At 49.5% G+C, this 20,627-nt stretch overlaps 3 protein-coding genes across 3 annotated transcripts; 2 read left to right on the forward strand and 1 right to left on the reverse strand.

Annotated features, from left to right (window-relative positions):
- Positions 1 to 5,335: 5,335 nt before the first annotated feature.
- On the reverse strand, positions 5,336 to 10,332 carry si:dkey-27i16.2 (regulator of cell cycle RGCC-like). Its single transcript, XM_029164801.3, has 5 exons — positions 8,627 to 10,332; positions 7,712 to 7,876; positions 7,075 to 7,155; positions 6,406 to 6,468; positions 5,336 to 5,956 (listed from the first exon to the last, which is right to left on the reverse strand). The coding sequence occupies exons 1-5, from the start codon at positions 8,646 to 8,648 to the stop codon at positions 5,949 to 5,951; spliced, it is 339 nt and encodes a 112-aa protein (XP_029020634.1). The 5' UTR covers positions 8,649 to 10,332; the 3' UTR covers positions 5,336 to 5,948.
- On the forward strand, positions 9,831 to 13,374 carry pcdh20 (protocadherin 20). The gene is made up of 2 exons (XM_029164798.2): positions 9,831 to 9,910; positions 10,366 to 13,374. The coding sequence occupies exons 1-2, from the start codon at positions 9,863 to 9,865 to the stop codon at positions 12,874 to 12,876; spliced, it is 2,559 nt and encodes an 852-aa protein (XP_029020631.1). The 5' UTR covers positions 9,831 to 9,862; the 3' UTR covers positions 12,877 to 13,374.
- A 200-nt stretch (positions 13,375 to 13,574) lies between these two features.
- Positions 13,575 to 19,926, forward strand: LOC114864136 (myelin proteolipid protein-like). The gene is made up of 7 exons (XM_029164799.3): positions 13,575 to 15,499; positions 17,062 to 17,248; positions 17,328 to 17,484; positions 17,835 to 18,003; positions 18,094 to 18,167; positions 18,234 to 18,299; positions 18,688 to 19,926. Exons 1-7 carry the CDS (start codon positions 15,496 to 15,498, stop codon positions 18,766 to 18,768), a joined length of 738 nt encoding a protein of 245 aa, XP_029020632.1. The 5' UTR covers positions 13,575 to 15,495; the 3' UTR covers positions 18,769 to 19,926.
- The last annotated feature ends 701 nt before the right edge of the window (positions 19,927 to 20,627 follow it).

Here is a 20,627-nt window from a genome sequence, read left to right on the forward strand (position 1 = left end):
AAATCCCACAAAACAGACCGGAACCGGCCCGGCGGACTCATCGCGCTAACAAGGGCCGTCCGCGGAGCCACGGCCACGTGTAGCATCTGACTGCGCTCTTTAACTCGCTATCATCCGAAGGTATTAAAGCAACACAGAGGCAGGAGGTGGAAACGAGCTAAATAAGTAGGCGGCATATGTTTTATTACAATGCAGATGGTTCCTCGCGTCCCCCAGCGGCTCGGTGACACCTGGCCGACGTGGAGCTACTGTCCAGAGAAACGGCTAGCGCACAGTTGTGTCACAATAAACCACCAAAACACCCAACGCTGGGGCGCTTTTATGCCTTTTTAATGACTGCTGGATGATGGGGGGGGCAGAGGCATGAGCTCTAAGCTCTTGCACAGACAGCACTTGTTAGCAAGATAAATTCATTACGGGTTTAGGACTTTTAATGGGCTTTGTTGAATTGAAATAAAAAAGACGAAGCGACTCCAGAATGGATTTTAATTGCGAGCTCTGCAACGGCAGAGAAGAGTGAAAGGAGCTCAAGTTGCGCCGGTGCCGCTCCGCGGTGAAGGGAGCCGGGCGCTTTTCCTGCAGAGGCCCCGTTAAGCGCCGCACAAGCCGATGGTTCATCCAGTACAAGCAGTCCCACCTGCCCTCGGCCTAAAGCTGCCCGCCGACTGCATAATGATCCGCCCTGCGTAAGATGGATGGCCTGGAGGTACCGCTGGGGCCGCGCAGACCGAGGCCTGTGCCGCGTGTGAGGGGAAGTAACAGCAGCGGCAACAAGCACGTTTTAAGCCTCCAAACGGCATCCATTCTGTTTCCTGTCCGGCAAAAACGCGGCTACCGCCAGACGCCGGCTGACGGCTAATTCTTCTTGTTCCCGGTCCTGACGGCCCCGGTGGGAGAGGGAAGTTTCACAACTTTTTGGATGTTTCATTCCGGCTCTAACCGGAATCATCATTCACGGCATTATCTCGCAGATTCAGAGCTATCGTGGAAGCGGTTCGCGGCCAGCTGAGGCCAGGCGTCGGCGCTATCGTGGGTTGCATCAGTGGGAGTTCACCATCAGATGGCACTGCGCTAATGCCTTTGTCAGATGTGGGTTACTGGGAACAAGGGGGGGGGCATCAGTGAACCTTTGGTGTCTGAACCCGCTGGCCTGCGCCGCTCCGCTAGCGACCAGAAGCCTCCCGGAGCACACAAAGCGCCACTTATCACTTAGATCACATTACAGCGACTCTCAGTGGCACCGGGTTGAGCTTTAGTGCTGAGCCACGTTACCAGGATTTGCGCTGAACCTTCAGATCAAATACACTGCGAGTTTCACTTCAGCATCTCAGCTTTCTCCAAAAAAAAAAAAAAAGAAAGAAAACACTGCGCCATTTTTTTCTGTGAAAAACTGGAAATATCCTTTGAAGTTGAGTCTATTTTTGCCCCGAGAGGCAGAGACTTCATTTGTCAGTGATACCTAAACGCTGCCTTTTGCATGAAACTGTTCAGTTTTTCTCAAAGGGCTGAGTAGAATAGCTTTACCTAAATTGAACCAAAGGCTTTTAGCACGTACACAACACAAATAAATACACATCAGACTTGGTTAAACCTTTAAAAATATTTAAAACACGCAATGATCTTTTCTGTAAATCATTTTGGAATTGTTGATCTGGGTCTGTTTCCTACATTCATATATAATATAAACATATAAACCTTTTTTTTTTAAACTTCCTGTGTTGGCTTTAAATACAGTACCTTAGCTGTGATATACAGATGTCAGATAACTGGATACTTGATGACTATTGTCTACTTCACACCCCTCGTATTTGTTCCATTCCAGCATTGTTCGTCAGAAACTCCTAACATCACTAGAAATATTTTCTTCTGAGGTCATCTCCTGCGACTGACAGCTCACCAGCTCGCTACATTACAACAAAGAACTGTTTTTCCAGCTCACTAAGTCGCCCGTGGCATTTGCTAAAACTATGTTCGCTGTCGCTTCCATTCAAGCATCCCCGTCTTCCTACAGCTCGTCTCCAGCCCCCTTTTCTCACCAGTGTTCAATATATAACTAGCGCTTAAATTAGGCATCGTTCTCTCTCCATAATTCAAACACAGGGTTATTACAATATTTCAGCTCTTTGATACGTGTTGTGTTGTTTTGTGAAGTTTGAGCAGTGAATTCCAGTAAATTGCCTGTCTGAGTTGAAAGAGGAAGGATGAAGTGGTGCAGAGAAATCCCCAGTCAGCAGTGATGTAATGGCCCATTTGAAGTCCAGGGAACAGCGAGTGAGTCACATTCTTTGGGAATGAACTCCTCTGAAAGGAATTACACTGGTTTCCTGTCCACCAGTCTCCTATAGGCGGAGATGTGGCTTTACGTGACAGCGACCGCAAGAATCCAAATGAGCCATTAGGACGTTTCCGTCAGCGTAATGAGTTCGGAATGAAAAAGGAGAAGAACACTGAATGCAGCTCACCTTTAAAAAAACGAAAAAGCGTAATGGCGATCTAATGACTAACAATTTTGCTTCAATTAGCATACATATATCACTAAAAGGCTCAAAACAGCATTAATGTCTATAGATGGACACAAATGTCGGCACCAAACTCTGCTGTCGTCCCTGGAAAAGATTCCACTTCAACTCGCAGATGTCAGCCAGCTGAGAAAAGAAGGGATCACCAGAGTCTTGTAGGAGTTTGTAGTCTCCAGGGACCAGTGCTACCATAGATGTTTGCTCCAACATCCATCCATCCAATAACTGCTAATAGAGTTAAATTAGCCCCAGAGACATGTCGTTGGTTTAATTTAATTACATATAGAATCCCATGTTTGCTGTCCTAATATGTCTCAATATTATGTAACTAAAAACATGTTCTCACGGTATTGATGTCTCGCTGGGACGTCTCTATGACTTTGATGCGGTGTCGTGTGGGACGCATTGTATCAGAACATTACAACGTCTCCGTCTGCCGGTTCTGCAGGAATCACAAAGCAGCGACGTGTGTAGTCGATCCGGGTTCAGGGACCGGCCTCGCTTATGTAAGAAACGAGCGAGTATCAGACAATATGTGTGTGTGTGAGTGTGTGTGTGCGCTGGGTGTGTGTCCTGGCAGCTGAGCCAGTTAATTCCTAGGGAGAGTGTTGTTAGCCTGGACCATTTGTGGATCTCTCAGGGGAGAGGCGTTGCTCCGGTCCCTCATCAGGCAGATGACAGAGGACTGCGTGCTCGGCATGCTGCGCTCGTCTCAGCGGCGATAGCCTCGCTGCACAGGCCATATCTCTGCTTCATTTACTCATTGTCTGATAATAACAAGTGTCTCCTTTCTGCTATAGTCAATTACGTCTTCATTAGTTCGGCGACTAGCCTTAAACAAACCAGCGATGAGAGCAGGGAGTTCAAGTGTGTGTGACACCAGCAGGCCACAGTCTATAGGTGATGGCCATGAGAGAACGCGTCGTCTCCATCCCTCGGAATCGTAACATCAGCTCACTGTAATTCATCAGCTAATCAGCTCATCCATTCATCACTCGCTCTGGGTGTGTGTGTTATCTAAACAACATGACTGGCTGACATATTGGCCTCTGATTTTGGCCCGCTGCCAATCAACTACCAGCCTCGTGGTAATTAGCGGATAAACAATAGGGAGGTGTTCCCAAACACGGCCTCGTATGTTACATCAGATCCCATCGAGCAGCGATCTAATAAGGATCGCACAGCGTAATTAGCTGCCGGTGCCTTTTCCTGTTCAATGAAATGAGCGCGGCAGCGAGTGTCGAGGACCGGAGGATCTCAGGCACGCGGTCAGGACGGAAAAAAGCAAAGGGGTTTGGGTTTTAAGTGCGGGACAGCGAAGCGCTTCCTGCGCGCGACGCAGTTCCTCGCCTTCGGCTGCCGAAAACAGGATGTGCCGCTCGTTCGAGGGAACTTCCATCACGTCTGCGCCAACTTTGTTTGCTGCGCTCCTGAACAGCTGTGCCCTCAATCAGTCATCTTCCCCTGTCTGTAAGTGGAACAGACGACGCAGGAGGAGCAGGTTGCTCCACGCCGCCCCTGTGCATTATTCCATTGTTTGGATCCCCTCGTTTCCCCTTTGCTCTCCCTCTGCTCCCATTACTTCACCGCTTTAAAGCAATGTCACATTTAAAGTTCATATGCTCGCTCTCCCTCTCTCTCTCTCTCTCTCTCTCTCTCTCTCTCTCGTGGTCAGCGGGGCTAAATACTTGGCCAGAGTTCAGAGCGGAGCTGAACTTTCAGGACAAAGTGTCTTTTAATTAGACATAAACAAACTGAGCGCAGTATCTGGAATGGCCTTCCTTCCGTTAGCCACAGACACTGACACCATGTCACGCTGCACGTCCACCCGAACAGTATATCCATAATATATCACCGGCGCCCGTGGAAGGCTGACGGCTCGTATCAAGCAGCTGTCTGGGGGATTTTTTAAGGAGAAAGCAATAACAATTCAATAAACTGCTGGTCCCTGACAGGCGAGACTTCTCCTTCGGCTTCGGCTTCCCCGAAACCGGGCCTGTGTGGTTACAGTCAGCCGTGTAGCTAAATATTTCAGCAACCGTCGGCTGTTGTTCCTCGTTCCACTTCGTCTTTAACTCAGATTTGCACTTAAAGTGCTTTCTAAAAATAATTTTGCATACCTAAAGTGGATTATGCTGCCAATGTCAGTCAGTGAGGAATCGCGAGTGAAAAATCACACCTTGCAGCCGGAACGCTCACCTCGCCCCGTCTGCGTCTTTAAGCTGCGTCGCCTTGACAACGGGGAGGCGACATGTGCAGACAGACGACGCGCGATGAACCCACGCCACACTAAACAGTGGGGCAACTGCTAAAGTGAGCTTCGCCCGCCGCCGACCTGACGCAGCCACTGGTATCCAGCCGCGGGCTTGAAGCCGGGCGCTGTGGTGGAGCAGGGGCCGACAGCGGCTCTGGGCGAGCATCGTTTCTCACAGGGGCCATTGACGCAGTTTCCCTTTTCAAGCTTCACATGCTGCCAGGGGGTAAATGTGTGGGCTTCCTGTTTCGGTGGCAGAAGCGAAACTCAAAGCATAACCGGATCAGACGCAGAGGAAGCAGCGGATGCAAACAAAGAGGAACGGGTGACGGCCTCATGAGACATGTGGCATGACACTAGCAACAGTCAATTAGGGGACGGTGAAGGTGCAGCACACTGAATATAATTTGTTGACACCACTGTCAAGAGTATTTTCAGAAACCTGTGAGGGTTGTAATGTGAATGACTGTGTGTGTTTCTCTTATATATATATATATATATATATATATATATATATATATATATATATATATATATATATATAAAGAGGTATAACATCAAATATGATGAAAAATTACCTTTATTTTCATGTGCATTCATCTGTATAACAATTTATATAAAAATGAAAATGAATAAGAACTGTACATTATTATATACAGCAGATCTGAACCCCTGGAGCAGAAATGAGTGCCATTTGTAATTTTGAACTACAGATAAGTATCAGTCCGTGTTATAAAATATGGCAGTGATGATTTACAGCCCGTTACTGGCGCAGTTCGTATGGAAATTCCAAATGTGATAAAAGCCCACTTTCCACACTCTAGGCCGTGTTTTCGCTCACATCCAGACAGACGGATGCCGTGTCTAGCTCGGAGAACATGTCGTACATCTGGGATCCGACGCCGCGGGGACGTTGCCGTGCCGACCGGACGCGGCGTTGCCAGGGGTCTGAGGATGTTCCCGCGCTTTGGAATGGAGTGCCCTTTTAATTTTCAGATGTTAGGCCTTTTTTTCGCCGCGCCCGGAGCAGCGCGGGGAACGTTCGCTCCCTCAGATCTGCTCTGGTGTAGATCTGCCTGTCTGCTCGACGGTAGCCAGCCATTTCGCCCGCAGCCTGTTTCTCCCCCTTCGATGTGGCGCACTCTGCTTTTTTTTTCCCCCTTTCCTCCCTCTGTTCACATCTCTGCAAGAGAGAGAGAGAGAGAGAAAAAACTACAAAAGCTCAGGAGCAAGAATAAAGGACCACAAAAAAAAACAGTGGCACAAACATGCAGTGACTAATAAATGAGCTTTGTACAGATATGAGGGGGGTTCATTTGTAATTCTCTCTGTGAAAAGCCCATTGATAACAGAGGACGCGTGTTTTGTTCTTTGTGGCTTGTGTGTCGCCGCAGAGACGTCAGTTCGCCGGCTTCCGTAGCGACGCGCAGCTGCGGCGCCGAGAGAGCGCGATCATGACGCGCGGGCAGTCAAGTGTGCCATTAGCGCTAAAGGCCGCGCAGATAGGCCGCACAAGAGGTGCTCAGAGATAGGGCCGGGTAGGAACGAGGTGCCACTACACGCGCCCTGGTTCCTCAGCTCCAGTGGAGGTCAGTAAAAACAAAACAGGGTGTGATTCTTTTGAACACGCACCAGCAAGCTCCCGGTCCAACGCGTCGATGAAACTATCCAGTTCCCTCGTGTCTCCCAGCTTGGCTGCAGAAAGAGGACAGAAAGCAAAGGTAATTTGAGAGCATGTAGAAAAGAGCGAAAAAGAACCTGTGGAACATATTTTTAGTGGCGAACGCAGCTCCGTTAAGTGGTATTTCCTTTGGATCGTCCCAGGATTACGCGTGAGCCACGCTGCTTTTGCACATTCTCGGCTACTTCTCTGCACGACTCTCTACAAGATCAGCGTCTGAGATGAGAGCTGATCTTAAGCAGCCTGAAAAGCCCGGCAGAACCCACCAAGATGCACGCGCTCGCGTGCACTCATTGACACGCGACGCAACAGAGCAGCTTCCATTCGCTCACGCACGCACTCACGCGCGCGCGCGCACACACACACACACACACACACACACACACACCTGAGCCAGAGCATCAACAAACCCCCGCAGGACACTTTGAAAGCGGGGAGGAGGCTGAGATGTCGCAGTCACAGCGGCGGGAGCTTTGTTGTGTAAAAACAAAGGAGCCCTCAGCTTAATGCAAGAGGGGTTTTTGTGTAGCTGTGATAGTGATCAAAGTGAAAAAGCGATAGCGATCACTGTATGAAGGAGCCTATCTGGGTTGAGATAGGCGGACGGAAGCCTGCAGTACCTTTCGGTGCCAGCTTTACGCCTGCTGTGTGAAGCTCTTCCTCGCTGGTGTTCAAGCTGTTTCCCAGAGAGGCCTCGCTGCCTGCGGGGAGAGAGGAGATGATGAAGGCGAGGCCCGTGCAAACGGTCAACGCCAGCAATTGGAACACGGCGCGGCAGTGAGATGCGGCGGAGCGAGGGTACGCGCGGCTCCCTCGCGTCGGCGTCTGAGCGCCCGCCGAAGCGCTGCTCTCAATAATGACGACACACGGGAGCAGGAAGACGCACTTTGGTCTTTTATCTCATCGCCGGCGACAAACGCGACGGCAGCGGCAAAAAGGGAAAAACGATTTACAAAAGATTGCTTATCCATAAACACACTGCGGTTGATTCAGCGCACAACTATTGTGGCGTCTGAAGCAGCTGTTGTGCAGGGATGTGTCCTCTTACCGCTAATTTCATGCAAATTGAAAGTGTCTAGCAGCAGTTGTTGGGGCTGATAAAGGGGCTCAAGCGGCACCCGAGGGGCCTCCCTGCAACTTCACATGCAGACAAACGACGCACTAAATAATATCGTTCTGCCCCCGTTCTTTGTACATCCAGCAAACATTATCTTAATCACAGCAACACCGCCCCAGGGCGACGCTTTCGTTACTCACTGTAATCCGAGTCCTCCACTCCGCTGTCGTCTCCCAGCCCCGTGCGGCTCTTGGCTTCCTGCAGCACGTGCTGGTAGGCGTGAGGTTTGCTCTGAGACGGGGCCTTCAGCTCCTCCACCACATCCTGGAACTCCTGCAGCAGCTCGCCCAGCTCGGCGTCCAGCGCTGTGGAAAAAGTGACAGCGTTGGAAGGAAAAGTCTTTTACGCCACTGGAAGAAAATGTCTGGCTCATCTGGGCTGTGTTTTTTTTTTTTTTCTCGCTCTCTCTCTCTCTCTTAGGAATCACAATAGTAATATCTAGTGAGGAGTTCAGGAAGTGTTAAATAGCCTTGATTGATTGAGGCAGCGGCACATCTTGTGTGACAGTTGATCAGAAACAGATATATAAAAAGAAAACATTCAAAATAGGTCGTGGGTGAGAATGAGATACAATTAACCTGAAGCTGTAGTTGATGTCAGTGGGTTGTGTTACATTGCTGAATGTGTGAAAAAAAATCTAACGGGCCATAAGGCAACAAAAAGCAGCTTGTAGACTGTGACACAAAATGTAACATCTTAAATTATATAAAATAAAATTATATAAAAAAATTCTGGGCTTCAGGCAGCAATAAAACTTTGTTTGGCTGTTGTTTGACCAGAGTAACAAACCCAGAGTGAAACGCACCTAAGCTCAACTAGCACAGTACCACAGGCCTAAGTACCAAAATAAGTAAATACACAGTAACAAAAGTAAGTAAAACAAGTAAAAAGTGTATTTTAAAGGTAATACTACAAGACGGAACAAAGATAAATGTGTGAACCCTAAAAATCACGGGAAATTATCACAGTGAAGCTTTATTATAGCAACATCATAAGTTAAATAAAAGTCGTCTCTTCAAGTCTATCCGTGTTTCCAACCAAAGGCTGAGGCTCACCTGTGTTAATGTCTGAGGACATGCTGAAGCAGGGAAATGAAGCAGCACCACGTTCCCGTCTGTGTGCGGCTCAGAGCGCCTTTTCGAGCGCAGATGCGGGACGCTGCTTTATTATAAAGATCCTCCACATCCGCTCAGCTGGCGGAGCGCAGCAGCCAATCCGCTCGCACAAAGCCCTCAGAGGTCTACCGTAGAGGAAAAAGCTCGCCACGAGAGAGAAGTGAGCCGTTACGCAACTCCCACACTTTCCATTTAACACCCAATCATTCGCGTTTTGTCCAGTAGCGCCAAAAAGAGTTTTACGTCGCATCTCAATGAGTTTAACCAAAAAATAAAATCATTCATATTGTCTATGTGTATATGTGAACATCTTCATTTGGATTCAATTAAAAAGCTTCGGAGGTACATTTACAGCGGTTTTACTGTAGTTACGTAAACGTTGAAACACTGCAATCATGCTGCTCTATGCGTCACTCTGCTCCGTCAATAGGGGGCGCTCAGGTGCACTTTCTACTTAGTGGCATTAGAGTCCAACGGACCTTTGTTCCATTAGTTATAGGCCTTAATGTGTGTCCTGTTAGTTAAGAAATACATGATGACTGCAGCTACTTTAGATGAGGAACACTTCAATTACATAATGTGCTGTTATAAGTAATGCACTGGTTGATAGTTGCTACTTAATCTACAGAGCTACATGTTATTTTAAATATATAAATAAAACAATTTTATTACTCTGAATTGACCTTGAGTAAATATCCTCAAGTGATTCACTAATGTTTACTCTGCAAATGTATATGAATCCACGCACATTTATCATTGTGAACTGTGATTGATGTGATTCTTAAGCCCTCCTGTCTAAAGCTGTATCTAAATGGACAGAACTGAACCCGAGGGCAAGAGACAGCAGATAAAAAGTCAGAAACAGTGAAAAGCAGGTGTCGGGAGAGCATAATAAAAGCGCGTACGTGCGTTAGCGCCGCCACATTAATCCGGCACTGTGTACTTAAGAGGCGAGACATGTACGCAGCATAAGCCTGAGAGGGCTCATTGTTTTATTCGTACGCTGTTATCAAACATGCACGTAAACCTGTTGGACCTCTGGCTTCTCCCTCGTCAGCCTGACACGCAAGGTAAGTGTTGTAGGAGGAGCATGTGATGAATTATGCCTTTAGGTGCCTGCCTCTGTTCTCAGCGTTCACTTGCTGCAGAGGACCTTGGCTGACACGTGTGAGGGCAATGGGCCATGGGACTCCTGATAATATGAACTGGGCCCGGCTACTGCAGGTCAGTGATACAAGGATTATTAATGCAGCGGTATTTACAGTAATTACTGTCTGTGTTTGGGATGGAGCTAATACATAGAGCTAGAATACTGTGCTATTTAGAAATATTAGAGGAACTGTAGAGTTGCTGGCTTCTATAAAGTCAAAGGAAGAAAGAGAGTATAGTATATATAATATTAGTATAAATGCAGTGATATGTTTTCAAGATGTACAAATTTGAGCCAATTCATGCTTTACGTTTTGTTTTCTGCATTATTCATGATGCGAGTATAATTGGTAGTAAATAATTGAGCGGCATTACATTACCTCCGCTCTGCAGTCGGCTGCTTTTAAAATAGCTCAGCGAGGCATGAAGTTCAGACCTGAGCGCTGGGTAGGAAAACCTGCACGCGCTCAGGCAGAGCTGCAACAACAGGCCAGTCCAATCAGGCGTGTGTGACTTTCTCTCCCCTCCAGAACCTGCTGCTCCTGGTCCACCTCAGGCCGATCGGATGCCGTTCCGTCCAGTTCGCCCTCCCCGAGGAACGGGAGCCCGGCACTCTGGCCGGGTCGCTCCGTGAAAACTTCCCGGCTCCGTACCAGCTGCTCACCCAGGACTTCCTGTGGCTGGACGGGAGCACGGGCAACTTGTACACCACTGAGCGAAAGATGGATCGCGAGGCCCTCTGCCCCGAGGAGACAAAAGCCGAGGAATGCATTATTCTGCTCACCGCTGTCGTGGGGCCCTCAGGAGACCTTATACAGTTCCCTGTGATCATAGGAGACATAAATGACAATGCGCCTCATTTTGAAAACAGCGAAATACACCTGAGGGTGTCTGAGGACGTGACTGTGGGGACTAGTTTGCTTTTGGACGACCAGGCAACGGACCGGGACGCCGGTCGTAATGGAGAGCTGCGGTACCACCTACAGGGCGACGAGGGGCCGTTTGATTTAAAGGTCAGCGGGCATTTTATGGCGCTGACCGTGAACGCGGCCCTGGACAGGGAGGCTCAGGACCGGTACCAGATGCTGCTGGTGGCCGCCGACTGCGGCGCAGCCCCTTTAAGTGCCACGGCGGCTTTAATCGTCACGGTGACAGACGTTGACGACAACTGTCCCAGCTTCGGCTCGGGCGGCGCCCTCAGCGTCACCCTCCCCGGGGACTCTCCCAAGAACACGCTGGTGGCTCAGGTCAGAGCCACGGACCCAGACTCGGGCCCGAACGCGGCCATCGTTTACTCCCTCAGTCCCAGAGTCTCAGAGCGGGCCAAGGAGCTGTTTAGCCTCGACAGCCTCACTGGGTCCATCAGACTAACACGGGACCTCCAGAGTGACAACTCTGACGAGCTGGTGTTGAAAGTGTTAGCTAGCGGCCTTCATTGCCCCCCAGCAGACACTCAAGTGACGGTATCGGTGCTCCCCAAGGCGACGCAGGAGCCGACGATCAAGATCGGGTTCATAGCCGAGCGTCAGAACCAGACCATGGTGTTACCAGAGAACCAGCCCCCCACCGTCTTAGCTGTTTTACAGCTTGAGGGTGACAGCAGCTTTAAAGGCTCCTCTCTTGCCATTGAGGGTGAAGTGCCTTTCACTTTAAGCCTACAGAATGGCAAATATCTGCTTTCCACATCAAAGCCCCTAGACTACGAGATAAAAAGGGAACATCATATTTCTGTGGTAGCGCAGGGGGGCTCGGCTGAAGGGCCTGTGATCGTTCTTTCTAGAAGCGCGATCAGGGTGTTGGTGGTGGATGTTAACGACAACGCCCCGCGTTTCTCCCGGCCTCACTACCAGCTGGAGGTGGAGGAAAACAACCCGCCCGGAGCGGCGCTGCTGCAGGTCCGGGCCTCAGACGCAGACGGCGGCGCCAACGGCAGGGTGACCTACAGGCTGCACGAACACGCGCCCCCCGTCTTCAGCGTCGACCCCGCGTCGGGTCAACTGTCTGTGTCAGCCTCTCTGGATCGGGAACAGCAGGGCGCGCACACGCTCACGGTGTTTGCACGAGATAGCGGCTCCCCTCCGCTGGAGTCCGAGGCCACGATATCCATTCTCGTTTTGGACCAGAATGACAATGCACCTGTTTTCCTAACGCCCCACTTTATCTTTTTCATCCCTGAGAATGTACCGCCGCTCGCCCCAGTGGGGAAGTTAGGGGTTGCAGACCTAGACGAGGGGGGGAATGGGAACATAGAGCTGCGTGTTGTAAACAGCAGTGGACCTTTTGTTGTGGATGACACCCAGGGGACTCTTCGCGCCACTACTAGCTTGGATCGCGAGACAGAGGACCGCTATGAACTCTACCTGCTGGCCAGCGATCACGGGCGCCCGGCAGCTTTGACTTCCTCCGCCAGGGTAACTATCTTTGTGGAGGACATCAATGACAACCAGCCCAAAGTGATCCTGCCCAGCAGCAACTGCTCCTGCCTGACCGTCTCTCCAGCAACGACGGCGGGCGCCACGGTGACAAAGATCTACGCCGTGGATGAGGACTCGGGGTCGAATTCGGAGATTACTTACGCCCTGGCCGCACCGGAGCCGGTGCCGAGCAGCAGCCCCTTCCAGCTGGACCCAAGGTCAGGGGACATCACGTTAGCCCAGCAGCTTCGGCAGGAGGACCTGGGGATGCATCACCTGTTTGTTGTGGTCAGAGACGGCGGGAAGCCGGTCCCGCTGTACAGCACCGTCTGGGTCAATCTGCTGGTCAACCAAAGCGCGGAGCCGTGTCGCTTGGACAAGGCGCCCACGTGGACGGGGACACGCGATTTGGTGCACCCCCCCTTAAAGGCCCCCATCTGTGAGGTACAGAGCCCCAGATACGCCCAGGCCGCGCTGCTAGCAGGCCTGTGTATGATGCTAGCAGCCGTGTTTCTGCTAGCCGTGGCGGCGGTTCTTCACCTGAAGCAGAGGCGAGGCAAAAAGCAGCAGATTGAGGAGAACCAGATCGCACTCAGGCTCCAAGACAAATATTACAGCGATGACTAACATAAATAAAGCAGGCAGCGCGCGTAATCTTCTGTCACACAGTGTCAAGGATGAAATCCGCCCGTGAATTACATGCACTCTGGATATTTGACAAAAGCTTTTTGCATTTGCATTTGATCAAATTTGCTGACTTGTTCTGATACGCTGTGTATCCAAACATGTGTCAACAACAAAACTGCGGAATTCTGTGGAAATAAAATGTTTGATCAATTTTCTGATAAAAAAAAAAGAAAGACGCTACCAGGAATCCGTAAAAGGTGATCTGATAAGCTGCCCGCAGAGACTTGTTCTCACTGCAGACACGTGGCTCCTGTGGAGAATAAAGTATGTATATGTGAACCTTCACGGCCTAATGCAGAGCGATGCAGCATCTCTGCCATGGACTCAGCTGGCCTCTTTCTTTACGTTGTCACAGACTGCAACACTGTAATAGGATGCACTTCGGTTCAACTCCACCGCCCACTAGAACCTCAATAATAAAGAGTGTCAAATTTTCCCCTTTCAGACCATTTCATAAGTTAAAAAAATATGACTATTACTATAATTACCTTCAACTGGCATCCAGCGTGACCCAGACAGAGGAAGACTGAGGCAACGGTCTGTTAGCTTGATTGGACCGCTCTCAGGTTTCCAGCTCTGGTTGATGGGGAGTCTAAAGTGTTTAGACACACAAAAGGGTTGGATGTTCCTGTGGCGGGGAGGTGATGAAGGTCCCTGAAGGAGCAGGGCCTGAGACGACCACGATGCACGCCGGCGTCTTAAGTCACCGCCTCGCACCCGTTACCTGATAGCGCTGCCTCCCACCAGCGGCGCTGGCGCTCGCCCATAGGCACAAAACCCCGCCGCACTGAAAGCGAGCCACGCAACAGGGTTGTTGTTTTGATGACAGATGTTCGGAGGGAATTCACACTGTGTTCAAAGGCGTCTCTGCAAAAGCCAGTCGCTCTCGCGTTTTCACTAATAGATTCGTATGTGGAGGAACAATTGAAATATCAAACCGGGTGAAGTGATGCGTGAAGTATGAATGAGACAGGTTACGCACAAACACATCGGGCTAATTGTTTTAGCGAAAGCAAACGTTTTTTAATTGTTACAGCACCCTAAACCGCTGGGCCGTGCTTTTCCAGACACGCGTGCGCTACAGGATACAGGAATCGGAGGAAAGCCAAGAGCCAGAGCCTGTAAAACACTGTGTACGACAACCCGGTTAGCGCAGAACAAGGCTTGTACGACACGAGTGGTGTCTCTCTGAGGGCTCCTGAGCTCAAAAATAAATAATCTAATAGGGCTGCGCCGAGGCCCGAAGGGCAACAAAACATGTCACGAATTAAAACAGCCTTTGCGCAAAACACTTTCACATGTCATTAGAGTAAAACAGCAAGTGTCATGTTTGAGGATGCGCCCACTCTTCACTTGTTCTCCTGAACTGCAGGACCCGGGGGTCGAGGCAGGGGAGAGCCTGCCATCTACTGGACACAGGTGAAGCCAGGAGCGTCTCTCTCTCTCGCTCTCTCTCTCTCTCTCTCCCTCTTTATTTCTGGTGGTTAGCCAGAGGGTGGAGATGAATCAGAGCACAGTCTCTCACTCCTCCACAGACAGGTCGCCTGAGATCTGTGATGTTTCCCCGCTGCATGCTGCTCTGCTCCACTCCACTCACAGCACATTACATTTTAATCTAATTCTTTTTTTTTTTCCTCCGAGCTCAGGTTTTGATAGAGGGTTATGAGGTTGCGTGAGCTGACATGGACAAAGAAACCAGCTGGCACTGACCCAAATAGCCAGTAGAGTATTTCACACGCACACACTGGGGCTGTATTATCTCAAATGACGTAACGAGACAAACGGACTGAAGTGCCGGTGAATTCTGTCTTATCAAATAGCCTGTGTACAGGCGCCACTCAACTATCCGGCTTCATCTGAGGTTGAGCCTTGCAGATATTCACGGTTTGTTAAAGCTGGTGTTTTAGGGAGCATTCCACAACGACAGGGCTCATTTCAGAGAGCGCTAATCTACCGGATCTCCATGCAGCCAGACGCGCGTCTCATCGCCCTACCGTCCCCAGGTTCATGATAATAAAGTTGTTGTTTTATTTTTTTTTTTTTTTGTAATGTCAGACAAATTACACTCATTATCACAAACCCATCGCGTCCCATGAGCCATGTTCCGCAGAATGTCTTTTGTCTTTTGCATATTTGGTTTTATTCATTTAGCTGGAAATGTTATCTCTCTGGCGTTTATTACAAAGGCCTGGGAACCAAGGATTTCAAGCCCTGGGGCTGGGATGAACGATTCATAAAATATATCTATTTCCCAGTAGAATAAAAATGAAAAGATGATGCAAGTTTTCCTCCCCTATATTCAAATGCCCGTCAACAACGAGCCAAGTAATGTCTACTTGCGCAAACCCGGACCTTCTCATTATTCTCTGTCTTGAAGTCCATTGAAAGGCGACATTGTTTCTTTAAGATTGCTCTCGCAGTCATTGGCGAGTCTGCCCATTGTTGGGGGACAGAAAGCGAGTTGAGATTGATATACGGGGGCCGGAGACAAGTTGCGCATATCATCAGCGGACCAGCTGCAGCCAGTGGCCAACAAGTGCTGAACGCGTCCGCACAGACATGGGTAAGACGCTCCAGCAACTTTCCGCTTCCTCCCTTCTGCATTTAACAGATAGAAAATTAATTATCTGCTGCTTAATTGCGCTTTGTGTCGGAATGTGACTGTGAGATGACATCAGAGGTTTCTTTTTTTGTCGGTTTGGAGGTCGGCTACTCACCGACCGATGCTCCACTGATATTATGGGATTTATTTCATGCTTCACGGCGCAGGGGCTACTTTCAGAGGAGGCTTGTCGCATTTGCTTTCCGTCGCAATCTTTCTCAATTTTTGAAGGGACTAACTTGGCCTCGGCTTTGCATTCATTCATTTGTTTATTTATTTATTTATTTATTCCACCACAACTGGGCCTGTGTTTTTCATTAGAGGCGCAATCCAGAATCCGGCTGCGCGCTCCGCTCCGCTCGCTCGCTCGCAATGATGATGTCACTAATTAGCAAATTGGAACAAGGTGAACGTGATTGCGAAGGCAGGTTTGTGTTGGCAGACGCTAATCTCTGGGTCGTGCGCGCGGATGTGGCACGTGACCGGATTTCTTTGTGCCTCGAACAACTTTTAATTAATCTATTCTAATGGTCTTCCTGCCTAATAACTTTTCTGCCTCGCGCTTCACGTTCAGAGGCTTGGCGTTAACGTTCTGCTGCCTGAGTGACGTGATCGCGGCCCGTCTCTCTCTCTCTCTCTCTCTCTCTCCGTCGCACAGCCGTGTAGATGTGTTCAATTAAAGAGCCATCTATTTGCCCCTCCTGCCATCTGTGTTTACTGTAATGGTACCAACCGCAGTCTGACTGCCTCCATTGAGCCGGTCTGTGTGGATGCACGCGCTCACGCAAGCGTGTAATAGCTCGCGCGCACACTTTTTGCGCTGTTCGTTCCCGGATTCGCTCCTCCGTCCTCATTGAGCACAGACAGTCGCCGCGGTGATCGGGTTCCTGCCTCCGGCTGGAAGGACGTCCGCCACCGCCGTGCGCATGCGCCCGCCTCGGAGGTGCCTCTTGGCTTTGTTGGCCTGACATTGGTGGCCCTTGTACCCCACATGATGCCGTGGGACAAAGGCCGTTGTCTCCGCCGCGACAAAAGCAGCCTCTCTCCCCCTCGCGTTCGCTTTGTTTCTCCTCCTTTCTCACACGCTCCATGCTGGGTGGTGAATGGAGTCAGGGTGTGAGCCGGGGTCAGCGCAGGCACATCCCCATGCCCTTGGCGTCCATTCAATCGGCACATGACTATAAGGAAGAATGCCCAGCTTTAGCCAGTGAGCAAAAACCTTTAGCCCTGCAGCTCCATTCACACAGACCACATACTAAAAGCAGGTTATTTTCAAATTTCTGGTTTGCATATTTTATTAGATTTAAATTGAGTGTGAGATATTCAACTCTGGAGACCTTAATGGTTTGGGGGGGGGGGGACTATCCAAGGTCCAGAACAAAAGCATCCATCTACCTGCACGGCCACGTCGTCGTGAACAGCTCGAAGGATGAATCGAAAATAACTTCAGGGTTAAAAACTGAAACTCCTGCGTGGCCTGTCGCGTGGCGTAGACGCGCTCTGACTTTGATGCTGACCAACAGGTTGCTATGACTGCTGTATGCGCTGCTTGGGTGGGATCCCGTACTGCTCGCTGGTCGCCACGCTGCTGTGCTTCTCCGGCATCGCCCTCTTCTGCGGCTGCGGCCACCAGGCCCTCACGGAGACGGAGCGGCTCATCGAGGCCTACTTCGCCCGCAACCTTCAGGACTACATCACCCTGGCCTACATGTAGGTACAGCAGTAACGGCTTGGATTTGGGTTTGTTCGTTGGTGGGTTGACGGTCTCCCCTTTCGCCCTCCTCTGCAGCATCCAGTATTTCCAGTATGTCATCTACGGCCTGGCCTCCTTCTTCTTCCTCTACTGCATTGTGCTGCTGGCCGAGGGCTTCTACACCACGAGCGCTGCCCGGCAAACGTTCGGAGAGTTCAGGAGCACCATGTGTGGCCGCTGCCTCAGCTCCTCGGTGAGAGGGGCCCCGGATGGGACGAGCAGAGGGGATTGGAGAGATTGGACGGGATTAATGCATATATCGCTCCCTGGTGGGAGTTGAGCCGAAAATCTTGAGGTTGCTTAAACCTTTGGGGACACGCGGAGATAAGCATGCGGCGCGTGAGCAGCTGGAGAGGGAGGGACTGAGCAGCTGGAAGGAGGAGGAGGAGAGCGTAGCGTGAGATAATAAGCAGAGCTAATCAGCAAAGTAAATGTGGTCACTGAGTGAGTCACTGCTCATAGAAGCGCTCTCTTGGATTAGTTATGTAGATCAGTTCGTTACAGTGACGCAGCCTGATGTTTATTCTGCTCCCCTGCTTCCAGTTCATCGCGGTGACGTACGCGCTGGCCGTGCTGTGGCTGCTGGTGTTCGCCTTCTCCGCGCTGCCCGTCTACTTCTTCTACAACATGGACGCCACCTGCCGCACCATCGACGCCCTGACGGAGACGCCGGCGAGCATCAACCCGCTCTGCGTGGACGCGAGGCAATACGGTAACGGCGGGGGATCGGGGTTGTGCAGAGGACCGGGCGATATTAAAATATGATGATACATATATGATGAGACGCTCCTGATTTGAACAGGGCTGTTGCCGTGGAACGCGGTGCCAGGCAAAGCTTGTGGCATCACGCTGTCCAATATATGCAGGACCAGAGAGGTAAGTACCAGGACAACATGCCTCACATAATATAAAGCAACGCTCACGCAAATCCCCTCCTTTCAGTACCGGATGACCTACGACCTCTACGTCGCTGCCTTCGCTGGCGCCGGCGTCACCGTCTTGGCTCTGGTGAGTGACTGCGCTGCCACGGTGCTACAACACTGACGTTATGGCTCATGTGACTCTAGTGACGCTCAAAGTGTAGGCGCTGAAGCATCTCAGGCCCCCATGACTGATGACTGGAGTACTATTGCTCTCTGTTCCTCTCTCTCAGCTGACACAAACATCATAATAATGCGGTAATGTCTGGTGTTTTTTTCCAACCAGGCAAATGGAAAAATACTCATTATACTCTCATGCTCCATTACAGACGCTGTTAAAGGGCCGGGATGTGCTATCCCATTAATGCTATTAGCATTTGCGTCTAATTTTTTTTTTCTTATTTGTAGAGCATTGGGATTTTAAGTGTCTCCTCACGTCTGCTCTGACACGTCCTCTGTTTCTTTCCTTCTTCTAGCTGACCTATACCGTGTCAACCACCTATAACTTTGCAGTTCTGCGGTATCTGGGCAGGAAGGGAATGAGTCCACGGTGTTAGACCCAGCGTTTCCTGACTGCCCTGTCACTACATCTCCAGCATGACGGCCCCTAAGCACATGCAAGCAGGGTGAACCTGTGATTATGGACTTTTAAAAAAGAAATTACATTTTTACTTTCTTTGTCGTGTGGCTATTGTTTTGTACTTGTTTTTTAAGTGTGAGATTTGTTTTCTGCCTGCAGTACAATAATGTCAATATATTTAGCTTTTTATATTTTTAGATTGTCTAAAATTCCTTTCTGCTTCCCTTCACAGTCAGATTATAACACAACAGTAATAAATTAACATGCATTACGCCACTACCAATTTGCTGCACACATGGAACTAAAATGCAGCTGTTGCACAGAATAGGGATTATGGGTTACCATGGCAGCCATGCTTCACATCTGGTTGCCATAGTGGCAGACGGGCACGCATTTGCAGTCTCATGCTGACCCCAGGACTTTTCTCACGGGCTGGAGAAAAGCTCCAACAATGGAGTTGTGCCTTTTTTTTATTTTAGAGCCAGCCAATAAGGAGGCAGTTGCAGAACCACCTGCCCCACGAGCCTCTGCCAAGGGTCATGTTACATGTCAAGGATGGGGTCCCCTGGACAAAGAGAGGGTTTGACCCCTTTAAAGCCTCAGTGCAGCCCATCTGGGACAGCAACACGTCTACACGCTGCAGCACGACCTGTAGCTCTGCCCAGATAATGGATACAAGGATTTAGCAGGAGACTGAGGGAATTGTAGATTATCTTAAATAGTTTCTTTCTGCAAAAGGGACATCCATTGTTTAGTTCTGATCTACTAAGGTCTGAAATTGTTTCTCATAATTTTGAGATGGTGAAAGCACTAGGTGCTAACTACCCTTAATGTTAGACTAAATGCATTGTTGAGATGTGACTCCCCCTGCTGTTAATGACTGAGGGACGTTTATAGAGATACAATTTGTTGTAGTTATTGTATAACAGCTTTTCTTTTACTTTATTGTGCCTAATTTTACTAGTACTATTACACTTTGGGTTATTATTACTAACAAAATAATTTGCAGCATAAGTAGATTATTGTGTTTGGTGGAAGCTTTACCCAGCTGAGTGGCAGATTTGTCGAGCAGCAGAGGGCTGCTTGGCGATTATTTTGTTTGTAATATTTGATAATAAAGAGAATATTCTTTGAAGTATTCTTGCACGGTGCCTCTTCTGAAGTGTGTAAGCCGCAGCGTCTGCTGTAGTGTTTAACTGGTACCACTCATCCACTCATCCTTGGCTCGCTGCCATATCAGGGGGCCAAGGTGTTTTGTACGGCGTTTTGTATTCTCTCCTCTCCGGTCCACAGGTGCACTGTTCCTTGCACTTGGCAGTGAACCAGCTGTACCTGAGGATGCTGAGGCACCAGGCGGGTGATGAGAGGAGAGGCTATGACCTGCGTGGAAGGCTGCAGAGGGACGAGAGGACCGGTGTTCCCCATATGCCACGCACATCTGACCCCTCCTCACAGCACCTCCCTGTCTGATGACAGTCGTCAGGATTATACTTGAAGTGCTTCGTTTTTGTTTTTTATAATGACCTGCATTTGGCCACGGACAGACGTGACCTAATCAGCCTAGGTCAGGTCCCACAGTACGTGGCGCTTGTTTGAGTTCCATTTTAATGAGGATAAAACTTGGTTGTTCAGTCATTTGAAGTCTTGGCTGAGAATTCCTTTATCATTTTTTTGCTGTTTACTGCTTTTTTGTTTCCAGATGGCGATGTGACTGGAAATAAGTAGAATACTAATAAATAAGTGACCTATTTTAGTTTTTAAGATGTTTTTAAGTTATTTTTCACTTTCCATTCTCCACTTTCATGGATGTATAGTCACAAAAAAAAGCATTCAAGA

This window comes from Betta splendens, chromosome 10 (assembly GCF_900634795.4).
Source record: "Betta splendens chromosome 10, fBetSpl5.4, whole genome shotgun sequence".
Classification (NCBI taxonomy): Eukaryota; Metazoa; Chordata; class Actinopteri; order Anabantiformes; family Osphronemidae; genus Betta; species Betta splendens.

Bases quoted from the DNA above. Each gene is read 5' to 3' on its own strand.
- si:dkey-27i16.2 (XM_029164801.3), bottom strand. From the start codon at position 8,648: ATGTCCTCAGACATTAACACAG. The intron at 7,877-8,626 runs GTGAGCCTCAGC...CTTTTTCCACAG, and splicing joins GTCCTCAGACATTAACACAG to CGCTGGACGCCGAGCTGGGC. The intron at 7,156-7,711 runs GTGAGTAACGAA...CTCTCCCCGCAG, and splicing joins AGTGGAGGACTCGGATTACA to GCAGCGAGGCCTCTCTGGGA.
- pcdh20 (XM_029164798.2), top strand. From the start codon at position 9,863: ATGGGCCATGGGACTCCTGATAATATGAACTGGGCCCGGCTACTGCAG. The intron at 9,911-10,365 runs GTCAGTGATACA...TCTCCCCTCCAG, and splicing joins ACTGGGCCCGGCTACTGCAG to AACCTGCTGCTCCTGGTCCA.
- LOC114864136 (XM_029164799.3), top strand. The intron at 17,485-17,834 runs GTGAGAGGGGCC...CCCTGCTTCCAG, and splicing joins GCCGCTGCCTCAGCTCCTCG to TTCATCGCGGTGACGTACGC. The intron at 18,004-18,093 runs GTAACGGCGGGG...TGATTTGAACAG, and splicing joins CGTGGACGCGAGGCAATACG to GGCTGTTGCCGTGGAACGCG.